Below are 12,101 nucleotides of genomic sequence, written 5' to 3'. Positions count from 1 at the left end.
GCACTTGCTGTTTGGGCAACTCCAAAGCAAACATCCAACATTTTATTTACCTGCCATAGTGTCCACCCCTTACCCCTGTGTCGGATCGGTAGTTAGACTGGCATATTCACAGATACCGATATGATCCGATATGACAAATAAGGGCCGATCCGATACCGATACAGTGTCGGGACATTTCTAGTGAGGGAGTACCACAGACAAAACAGTCTAAGTCCAAATTTCATTCTGACCCCTCCACAAAAAGGCCTCGTTGTCCTGAACCCTTATCTATCATTTATACATTATGGATCAATAGTGTGGACTTAGACTGTTATTCGTCTGTGGCATTCATTATTATATGAAGGTATGGTGTCCCATTGGGTGTGTTCAGTTCATTATATGAAGGTATGGTGTCCCATTGGGTGTGTTCAGTTCATTATATGAAGGTATGGTGTCCCATTGGGTGTGTTCAGTTCATTATATGAAGGTATGGTGTCCCATTGGGTGTGTTCAGTTCATTATATGAAGGTATGGTGTCCCATTGGGTGTGTTCAGTTCATTATATGAAGGTATGGTGTCCCATTGGGTGTGTTCAGTTCATTATATGAAGGTATGGTGTCCCATTGGGTGTGTTCAGTTCATTATATGAAGGTATGGTGTCCCATTGGGTGTGTTCAGTTCATTATATGAAGGTATGGTGTCCCATTGGGTGTGTTCAGTTCTTTATATGAAGGTATGGTGTCCCATTGGGTGTGTTCAGTTCATTATATGAAGGTATGGTGTCCCATTGGGTGTGTTCAGTTCATTATATGAAGGTATGGTGTCCCATTGGGTGTGTTCAGTTCATTATATGAAGGTATGGTGTCCCATTGGGTGTGTTCTGTTCAGTTCAGTTGAGTTTTATTTTCGGAATGGTGGACATACAGTTCATACATAACACATCATTTCCATTTTTTTCCTCTCTCTTTCTACTTCTTTTGAGTGTCCGTTGCTTATGTCCTGTAATGGAATGGAACACATACAGTATTGATTGATTGATTGATTGATGGATGTAGGCTATTTATTAACAGTTTGCAGAATGGCTACATTTAAAATGAAAGCACAACTCAATACAAAATTACCCTTTTATTATTAGTTTATAACAGGGTCCACCATTTGCAATTCATCAGAACATTTAGAGATGTAGAAATATACACCCCTCTCTCTCTCTGGAGGAGCTACCAACAACACAGCTAACACAATTCCTAGCTACTGAAATCAATTAGAAATCAATGGGAAATTACGCGTATCTTGGCTTCAATATAGCAATTTTCTTTAACAAGACTCTGTTTTGACGCTTTTTTCCCTTTTTCTCTCATGTAGGCTCCATTATATCTGGTGCAGTTCTTGTGGTTCATGAAAGTACAAAATAAGTGTATGTTGTTGTCATCATTTATCAATCATCTAACTATTGTAGGCATTTATATCCTATAAGAACATAAGCTGCAGCTACAACATAAAAATACATTGTATTTCGGACTTTCGGTAACTTCTGTCTATCAATCTGCGTCGACGTCTCCAGTGTGAACACGCTGGTGTCTTTTTAGGTCAGATGACCGACTAAAACTCTTGTCACAATGTTCACAGTGGAAAGGTTTTTCTCCAGTGTGGATACGCAGGTGTATGTTCAGGTTACATGAATCACTAAAACTCTTGTCACAATGCTTACACTGGAAAGGTTTTTCTCCAGTGTGAACACGCTGGTGTCTTTTCAGGTTACGTGAATCACTGAAACTCTTGTCACAATGTTCACACTGGAAATGTTTTTCCCCATTGTGGATACACTGGTGTGTTTTCAGATAATTTGAACGTGTAAAACTCTTGTCACAATGTTTACACTGGAAAGGTTTTTGTCCAGTATGGACACGCTGGTGTGTTTTCAGACTAGATGAATGTGTAAAACTCTTGTCACAATGTTTACACTGGAAAGGTTTTTCTCCAGTGTGACCAAGCTGGTGTCTTTTAAGGTCAGATGACTGATTAAAACTCTTGTCACAATGTTCACAGTGGAAAGGTTTTTCTCCAGTGTGAACACGCTGGTGTCTTTTAAGTTCAGATGACTGAATAAAACTCTTGTCACAATGTTCACACTGGAAATGTTTTTCCCCATTGTGGATACACTGGTGTGTTTTCAGATAATTTGAACGTGTAAAACTCTTGTCACAATGTTTACACTGGAAAGGTTTTTGTCCAGTATGGACACGCTGGTGTGTTTTCAGACTAGATGAACGTGTAAAACTCTTGTCACAATGTTTACACTGGAAAGGTTTTTCTCCAGTGTGACCAAGCTGGTGTCTTTTAAGGTCAGATGACTGACTAAAACTCTTGTCACAATGTTCACACTGGAAAGGTTTTTCTCCAGAGTGAACACGCTGGTGTGTTTTCAGAGAAGCTGACCTAGTGAAACTCTTCTTACAATGTTTACAGTGGAAAGGTTTCTCTCTAGTGTCAATACGCTGGCGTGTCCCCAGGGGACCCGACTCACTGAAACTCTTGTCACGTCGTTGGTCATCACCGTCCTCACTGGTCTCCTCCCAATCATCACTGTCTTCAGTGACATCAGTGTCAGATTCAAGTTCAACTTCAACTTCAGAGCAGTGGGAAGAGATGTCTTCTTCTTTATCAACATTTCCTTCTTCACCTTTCACTGCATGTAATGTCAACATTGACCCATCAGGTGGCTCTGGTCTTTGAAGTAGTTCCCCCTGTTCCTCTTTAAGCTCCTCCTGTTCCTCTTTAAGCTCCTCCTGGAGCAGACTGGGGCTCCTCTCCTGTTTAATAGAATCCTCCTCTTTACACACAACCATGTGCAGGATGTCTAGGAGCAGAAACATTAAATAATAGTTAATCTAGCTAGATTCCTAATATAAACAAAACATCAACTTAATAAAAGAGCACATTTTTGGAAAAGTAACACTATATACATTTTAAGCAATGCATCTGGTCCGTCCAATGTGATCGTGATGTCCATGTCAAATTAATAAACAGAACACAACAGTAATTCCCACACACTTCCAAGTGCTTACTATCTTTTTTAAGATATTTGTGGGGCTTTTTCTGACTTTATTGATAGATACAAAGTAAATTGACAGGAAACGGGGAGAGAGATGGTCAGCAAGACCCACAGCAAAGTTCGTAGGGATCAGGACTCGAACCCGCAATACACCAGCCTGGATTACCAGCCAGGGTGCCTGGACCACTAAGCCAGCCCAGGCGCTTAATATGTTGTTTCAATTGCAGCTTGCCTTCTTTCTGTGTGAAAGAAAAATCCTTTTTGTCTTCACAGCTCCCTGCCTGCTCACTCACTTCTATTATTTACAAATTAATTACAGGTCTGTTTTATCAAATATAGAGGGTTTAAGTTAGACTGAATTTGCAGCTCATCAAAACTAATGCATCCTAGTGTAGGATTTCATGATACATTTAAATCTCTTCCACACAATTATTGTTTATCACGATAATAATGATTATCATTCCCATCCCTAAAATAAGAGATTTGACGAAACACTTAAAATTATAAAATAAATGTGAACCCATTCGGTATAAATATTGGAGGTATGAAATGTTGTCTAGAAATAAGTCTGTGAATCTGTCTTTCTGTGTGTCCGGGGCTAACCTCACAATTTGCTGTACCGATCAGCAACATAATTCCTAGTGCACGCTGCCAGTAGGCCATGGAAGTATGTTTCATATCTGATAGAATGTGCAGTTTTTTCTCCCCGATTATCAAAGTGCAGACTGTAATCTGTCGAATGCTGTGTCATGCACTACAATCTGAAATAGTTTGATATATGATTATTAGAATGTCTTAACCACTAAAAACCTCTAAGTATAGTACACTAACCATCTATACTTGCTCTGTACTTAGTCCGCTCCTTTTTCCCCTCTACGTCAAATCTCTTTACCATAAATAGCTGATCTACCAGCTAGAGATCTTGCAGAATAAGGATGCTAGGGTTTAACCTCAAACCTGAAGGAAAAGTCCATAGAAGATCTGTGTTATTATTGTAACAGCTCTACAACTGAACAGAGAATATGAAATAAAGTCCATAAAAGATCGGTGTTATTATTGTAACAGCTCTACAACTGAACAGAGAATAACATAAAGAAAGGGAGAGCACATGAAACGTACCGAGGTGTGGCTGGTCTTCAGGTTCCTGTTTAATAGAGACAGCCCTGGCTGAGTCTGGAGAGTTCATCTTCACCTGCAGTCTGGACTCCACACACTGCTCTGAAATGAAGGAATAGAATGAGGGCTTTAAGCCTGGCTAATATATGTCTTAGTGCAGGGGTGTCCAAACGTTTTATTAGAAAACGTATATGGAGATCTAAGGGTGGCAGCAGGGGGCAGTGTCTTGAGTGTACAGGGTTTGATGAGGGCCCAGGCCGGGCCTTCATTTTCAGGTCTGTTGAGAACTCTATTTTTCGCCGGCTGCCAGGCGCGGCTGCACACATAACTTCGGGGCAGGCCAGTCTACAGTTTGAATGGCATCGAAGAGGAAGGAGTGATGTCATGAGACCTGGGCACAATATATGGGGGCTTTCCCCATGTATGGGGATTTTTTGTGACAAAAATGTATGGGGATTTTGAGTGACAAATAATGCAAGATTTCATAGTTAACATATAGGCTTAATATCAGGGATCTCCATATATGATCTTAATTGCAACAGAGGGTCACATTTACTATGATATGATCCCTGATTTACTATCATCCCTGATGATGTCATAGTGATGTCACAAGACCTGAGCACAATATATGGGGGCTTTTCCCATGTATGGGGATTTTACCATCATCCCTGATGATGTCATAGTGATGTCACGAGAGATTGTGAGTGACGTGACAGGACAAAAAAACGTAAGGTTTCATTAGTTAACTGCTATCTTTGGTCGCAATTATTGCTGCTGCTGCTAGTAACTACTGGTTGTTTATGATCACATTTAGAACAAGCAGATATAAGAGAAACACGATTCATGTTCCATCTCAGCTCCGTTTGGAACCTCTATATCTACGCTGCTACACTTTAGCTCCGAGATGAGGTTCCGAGGAAAGCTATCCCTGCACTGGTAGAAATCGAGTCTAGCTGGGTCAAGCCCGTCGACAAGTAGTGGATTAAACCCCTTTCACAGTATTTATTTCAAAAAGTAAAGGTATAAGAACCAAGAAACAGTTGATAAACTTAACATTTTAACACAGGCATCAAACAACCGCTTAAAATCAGGCTTAAATGAAACAATTGTCCAGTCAACCCCATTTAGCATGTACAGTACCGCTTCCGTAAGATTGCATCGGGAAAACCGGGGACGAAATCGTACTGGCTGACAAACAACCGCTTTGTAAGCGGTTGTTTGAAGCCTATGTTAAAATGTTAGGTGTCTATGTTAACTTATCAACTGTATTTTGATTCTGATACCTTCTACTTTTTGAAATAAATACTGTGAAAGGGGTTTAATCCACTATTGATTGATTGATTGAAGAATTTATTAACAGTTTGCAGAATTACAGTACATTTCAAGCACAAACTCAATACAAAGGCTGTTAACTGTGAGTGGACGACCCAATTAAGCATTACACTTGTTTCCAATAGGGTCCACCATGTTCAAATCATCAAAACATTTAGAGACGTACAAATAGACACTTCTATAGACAGAACAGGAATTCATCATAAAGGAGGTAAAAAGGGAAAAGAAACATATACAGTGAGGGGAAAAAGGGGGGGGGCGGTGGGGGGGGGATTCAGATTTTACGGGGGCCAGTTTCGAATTGCAGCCATCCGTAGGTGCCCTTTGAGAGCAGTTTTGAAGGAGTCAAGGGATTCGCATGTCTTAATGACATTTTGGTGGCATAGGAGCGAAAAGAATTTAGTCCCTTGTTTGTGCCGAATCTGGGTTGTAGGCTACATGGTTCGTTGCACTCCCTCTGGTGTTGTGGGTGTGGACTTCGTTAACATTAAGGAAGTATCTAGACAGGTACATGGGTATCTTGGTGGTGTATCGAATCTTGTGGACCAGACCCATTGCAAGATGCTGTACTCTGTCGTCGACCCTAAGCCATTCCAGCCTGTCGAAGTGGGCAGGGGTGAGGTGGGTTCGGGGGGCTAGATCAAGTACTACTTGTCGACGGGCTCGACCCAGCTAGACTCCATTTCGATCATCTCATCATCTCGGAGCTAAAGCGTAGCAGTAGATATTAGCTCTGGTCCATAGCTCTAATGCCTTCATTAGGCATTAGAGCTATGGAGCAGAGCTACGTAGATATAGAGGTTCCAAACGGAGCTATAGTTCCATCTTAAAGATGAGTCAATAAAGACAAAGGGATGAAACACAACGTGAATCAGTTCATCTTACCTGCTGTGTTTCAGTGGTTGAGCTGCTAACAAACGTCCTCCTGCTGCTTAACGACCACACTGTTTTGAAACCACGCGTTTTACTTTTCTTTGTTTGTTAAAGTGTCAACAGTCAGTCAACACACGCCATGTTGTTTTCACAACTGCATTGTGGGTAACTGTGTTCGTCTCCTGACCAGTTTGTGTCTAGACGTCAGTTGGCGTATTGCTGCCCCCTACTGCTGGTATCGGGTACTGTCCATTGTTTCTATACAGTAAGAGTAGTGTACTATGTGACCTTCCAGAGCTGTAGAGAAGAGAACATCCATCTAGGAGTGCAACGGTTAATCCAACTAATACATTTACATGGACGATAATTGATAACCATTAAAGTTAATAAATTAACCCAGGGGTGGGCAACTTTGATGATGGAGAGGGCCACTATATTTCCACACTCACTCCAGAGTGCCATGTTGCATATTACGGTCGTAGCAAAAATAGCCGATCTGCAAGCTCAAAACGTGTCGTACCGCGACGTGTTTTGAGGTTGTAGATCGGTAGATCTAGTAGTTTGCTATATTTTAATTGAAATCCTTATCGGAATCCTGAAAAATAACCTTTTTATTTCATTTCAAATGAATTTAGTTATAGTTATGTTAAGTTTATGAACTAAATCCAAACCCTACATTGCCTCCAATGTGAGCTTGCCACCGTTGGTGTGTGAATGTGGGAAGTGAGGACGCTGGCGTCGACTGTTCGCCGCTTCACCTCCCAATGTATGAATGAATGAACCATTGTAAAGCGCTTTGAGCACTTGGAAAAGCGCTATAAAAATGCAATTCATTAGTGACATCATCATTAGGCAGATTTCTTTTAACAAGAATTTTAAAAAAAAATAGATTTTAATTATGAGAACGATGGCTTCCGCATTTTCACATTGCAACTTTTCAGGAATAGAAAGCTTGCCGTTTCTATTAGCTTGGATTCCCCATCGATGATGTCACTGGTGGACAGGATTCTGAACTGCCCACAGCCGTCCTATATGAGACACAGACTGAGTAGGAACAAAATGTGGCATTTTATCCTGAACATTAGAGGACTAGGGATGTCCCGATACACTTTTTTCAATTCCGATCCGATCCTGATACCTACATTTCTGTGTTAGTTGATACCGATACCGAATACCGATACCAGTGTTGTGATCTCATGTTGTGTTTATAGCTATCTAGCTATATATCTCGTGTTTATAGCAGACTCCTCACTCAAATATGCACTTGCTGTTTGGGCAACTCCAAAGCAAACATCCAACATTTTATTTACCTGCCATAGTGTCAACCCCTTACCCCTGTGTCGGATCGGTGGTTAGACTGGCATATTCACAGATACCGATATGATCCGATATGACAAATAAGGGCCGATCCGATACCGATACAGTGTCGGGACATCTCTAGTGAGGGAGTACCACAGACGAAAAACAGTCTAAGTCCAAATTTCATTCTGACCCCTCCACGAAAAGGCCTCGTTGTCCTGAACCCTTATCTATCATTTATACATTATGGATCAATAGTGTGGACTTAGACTGTTATTCGTCTGTGGCATTCATTATTATATGAAGGTATGGTGTCCCATTGGGTGTGTTCAGTTCATTATATGAAGGTATGGTGTCCCATTGGGTGTGTTCAGTTCATTATATGAAGGTATGGTGTCCCATTGGGTGTGTTCAGTTCATTATATGAAGGTATGGTGTCCCATTGGGTGTGTTCAGTTCATTATATGAAGGTATGGTGTCCCATTGGGTGTGTTCAGTTCATTATATGAAGGTATGGTGTCCCATTGGGTGTGTTCAGTTCATTATATGAAGGTATGGTGTCCCATTGGGTGTGTTCAGTTCATTATATGAAGGTATGGTGTCCCATTGGGTGTGTTCAGTTCATTATATGAAGGTATGGTGTCCCATTGGGTGTGTTCAGTTCATTATATGAAGGTATGGTGTCCCATTGGGTGTGTTCAGTTCAGTATATGAAGGTATGGTGTCCCATTGGGTGTGTTCAGTTCATTATATGAAGGTATGGTGTCCCATTGGGTGTGTTCAGTTCATTATATGAAGGTATGGTGTCCCATTGGGTGTGTTCAGTTCATTATATGAAGGTATGGTGTCCCATTGGGTGTGTTCAGTTCATTATATGAAGGTATGGTGTCCCATTGGGTGTGTTCAGTTCATTATATGAAGGTATGGTGTCCCATTGGGTGTGTTCAGTTCATTATATGAAGGTATGGTGTCCCATTGGGTGTGTTCAGTTCATTATATGAAGGTATGGTGTCCCATTGGGTGTGTTCAGTTCATTATATGAAGGTATGGTGTCCCATTGGGTGTGTTCAGTTCAGTTCAGTTGAGTTTTATTTTCGGAATGGTGGACATACAGTTCATACATAACACATCATTTCCTTTTTTTTTCTCTCTCTTTCTACTTCTTTTGAGTGTCCGTTGCTTATGTCCTGTAATGGAATGGAACATATACAGTATTGATTGATTGATTGATGTAGGCTATTTATTAACAGTTTGCAGAATGGCTACATTTAAAATGAAAGCACAACTCAATACAAAATTACACTTTTATTATTAGTTTGTAACAGGGTCCACCATTTGCAATTCATCAGAACATTTAGAGATGTACACATATACACCTCTCTCTCTCCGTCTCTCTCTCTCTAACAAAATTCCTGCTATTGAAATCAATGGGAAATTACGCGTATCTCGGCTTCAATATAGCAATTTTCTTTAACAAGACTCTGTTTTGACGCTTTTTTCCCTTTTTCTCTCATGTAGGCTCCATTATATCTGGTGCAGTGCTTGTGGTTCATGAAAGTACAAAATAAGTGTATGTTGTCATCATTTGTCAATCATCTAACTATTGTAGGCATTTGTAGCCTATAAGAATATAAGCTGCAGCTGCAGCAAAAATACACTGTATTTCGGACTTTCGGTAACTTCTGTCCATCAATCTGCGTCAACGTCTCCAGTGTGAACACGCTGATGTCTTTTCAGGTTAGATGACTGACTAAAACTCTTCACAATGTTTACACTGGAAAGGTTTTTGTCCAGTATGGACACGCTCGTGTGTTTGCAGACTAGATGAATGTGTAAAACTATTGTCACAATGTTTACACTGGAAAGGTTTTTCTCCAGTGTGAACACGCTGGTGCTTCTCTAGATCATATGACCGAATGAAACTCTTGTCACAATGTTTACAGTGGAAAGGTTTTTCTCCAGTGTGGATACGCAGGTGTATCTCCAGGTAACTTGACGCAATGAAACTCTTGTCACAATGTTCACACTGGAAGGGTTTTTCTCCAGTGTGGATACGCTGGTGTGTTTTCAGAGAAGTTGACCATGTGAAACTCTTGTCACAATGTTCACACTGGAAAGGTTTTTCTCCAGAGTGAACACGCTGGTGTGTCGTCAGGTCAGATGACCATCTTAAGCTCTTGTCACAATGATTACAGTTGAAAGGTTTTTCTCTAGTGTGAACACACTGGTGTGTCGTCAGGTCAGATGACCATCTAAAGCTCTTGTCACAGTGCTTACAGTGGAAAGGTTTTTCTCCAGTGTGAACACGCTGGTGTCTTTTCAGAGAAACTGACCTAGTGAAACTCTTCTTACAATGTTTACAGTGGAAAGGTTTCTCTCTAGTGTCGATACGCTGGCGTCTCCTCAAGGGACCTGACTCACTGAAACTCTTGTCACGTCGTTGGTCATCACCGTCCTCACTGGTCTCCTCCCAATCATCACTGTCTTCAGTGACATCAGTGTCAGATTCAAGTTCAACTTCAACTTCAGAACAGTGGAAAGAGATGTCTTCTTCTTTATCAACATTTCCTTCTTCACCTTTCACTGCATGTAATGTCAACATTGACCCATCAGGCTGCTCTGGTCTTTGAAGTAGATCTTCCTGGTCTTCTTTAAGCTCCTCCTGTTCTTCTTTAAGCTCCTCCTGTTCACCTTTAAGCTCCTCCTGTTCCTCTTTAAGGTCATCCTGTTCCTCTTTAAGCTCCTCCTGTTCCTCTTTAAGCTCCTGCTGTTCCTCTTTAAGCTCCTCCTGTTCCTCTTTAAGCTCCTCCCGTTCCTCTTTAAGCTCATCCTGTTCCTCTTTAAGCTCCTCCCGTTCTTCTTTAAGCTTCTCCTGTTCATCTTTAAGCTCCTGTTCGTCTTTAAGCTCATCCTGTTCTTCTTTAATGTGTGGAGTCTCTGGTTCCTCCTGGAGCAGACTGGGGCTCCTCTCCTGTTTAATAGAATCCTCCTCTTTACACACAACCATGTGCAGGATGTCTAGGAGCAGAAACATTACATAATAGTTAATCTAGCTAGATTCCTAATATAAACAAAACATCAACTTAATAAAAGAGCACATTTTTGGAAAAGTAACCCTTGCGTCGCGCTATATACACTTTAAGCAATTAATCTGGTTCGTCCAATGTGATCGTGATGTCCATGTCAAATTAATAGACAGAACAGTAATTCCTACACACTTCCAAGTGCTTACTATCTTTTTAAAGATATTTGTGGGGCTTTTTCTTCCTTTATTGATAGATACAAAGTAAATTGACAGGAAACGGGGGGAGAGATGGTCAGCAAGACCCACAGCAAAGTTCGTAGGGATCGGAACTCGAACCCGCAACACACTGTCAGCCAAGGTGCCTAGACTGCTAAGCCAGCCTAGGCCCCAAGTGCTTAATATGTTGTTTCAATTGCAGCTCATTTAAGCCTTCTTTCTGTGTGAACAAAAAAACCTTTTTGTCTTCACAGCTCCCTGCCTGCTCACTCACTTTTATCATTTGCAAATTAATTACAGGTCTGTTTTATCAAATATAGAGGGTTTAAGTGAGACTGAATTTGCAGCTCATCAAAACTAATGCATCCTAGTGTACGATTTCACGATACATTTAAATCTCTTCCACACAATTATTGTTTATCACGATAATAATGATTATCGTTCTCATCCCTAAAATAAGAGATTTGACAAGTCATAGAAAGGTTTTTGACTTCTAGTTGGAAGAATTTAAAATAAGGCCACAGTTGACCTGTAACATGCTGTTTTTTGGAAGAATGCTGAGGTTTCATTGTTGCATAAATGTGAACCCATTCGGTATAAATATTGAGGTATGAAATGTTGTCTATAAATAAGTCTGTGGATCTGTCTGTCTGTGTGTCCGGGGATAACATCACAATTTGCTGTACCGATCAGCACCATAATTCCTAGTGCACGCTGCCAGTATGCCATGGAAGTATGTTTCATATCTGATAGAATGTGCAGTTTTTCCCACCGATTATCAAAGTGCAGACTGTATTCTGTCAAATGCTGTGTCATGCATCTGTGTCATGCATCTGTGTCATGCAATGCTGTGTCATGCATCTACATAGTGTCAGTCAGCTAATTACCCAACCCACTAGAGTGTGTGATTCTACTCAAACTGTCATTGATCTCATTCTGTCCTCGGACAAATCCAGAATCTCCAAGAAAGGGGTTATTGTATGTGGGCTTAGTGATCATTTTATGATATTCTGTACCCGCAAAATACAAAAACTTAAGACCGGCTGCCACAAAACAGTCATATCAAGGGACCTCAAAACCTACTCTAGTGAGGTCTTTAACCAAGTATTGGAGAGTCTGGATTGGTCCGATGAGCTTAAAAGCACACTTGTCGAAGAAGCTTGGCTTGGCTTCAAAACCAAATTTACATCAGTACTGAACAACATGGCT

The 12,101-nt window shown here is 40.8% G+C and overlaps 1 protein-coding gene across 1 annotated transcript; it reads right to left on the bottom strand.

Annotated features, from left to right (window-relative positions):
- Nucleotides 1-1,067: 1,067 nt before the first annotated feature.
- Nucleotides 1,068-6,445, bottom strand: LOC306929803 (uncharacterized protein). The gene is made up of 3 exons (XM_079510491.1): nucleotides 6,365-6,445; nucleotides 4,151-4,244; nucleotides 1,068-2,836 (listed from the first exon to the last, which is right to left on the bottom strand). Exons 2-3 carry the CDS (start codon nucleotides 4,215-4,217, stop codon nucleotides 1,518-1,520), a joined length of 1,386 nt encoding a protein of 461 aa, XP_079366617.1. The 5' UTR covers nucleotides 4,218-4,244; nucleotides 6,365-6,445; the 3' UTR covers nucleotides 1,068-1,517.
- Nucleotides 6,446-12,101: the final 5,656 nt, after the last annotated feature.

This window comes from Electrona antarctica (genome assembly GCF_951216825.1).
Source record: "Electrona antarctica genome assembly, chromosome: 9".
Taxonomy (NCBI): Eukaryota; Metazoa; Chordata; class Actinopteri; order Myctophiformes; family Myctophidae; genus Electrona; species Electrona antarctica.
The sequence above is the reverse complement of the archived record's forward strand: the minus strand, read 5'-3'. Positions and strand labels throughout refer to the sequence as shown.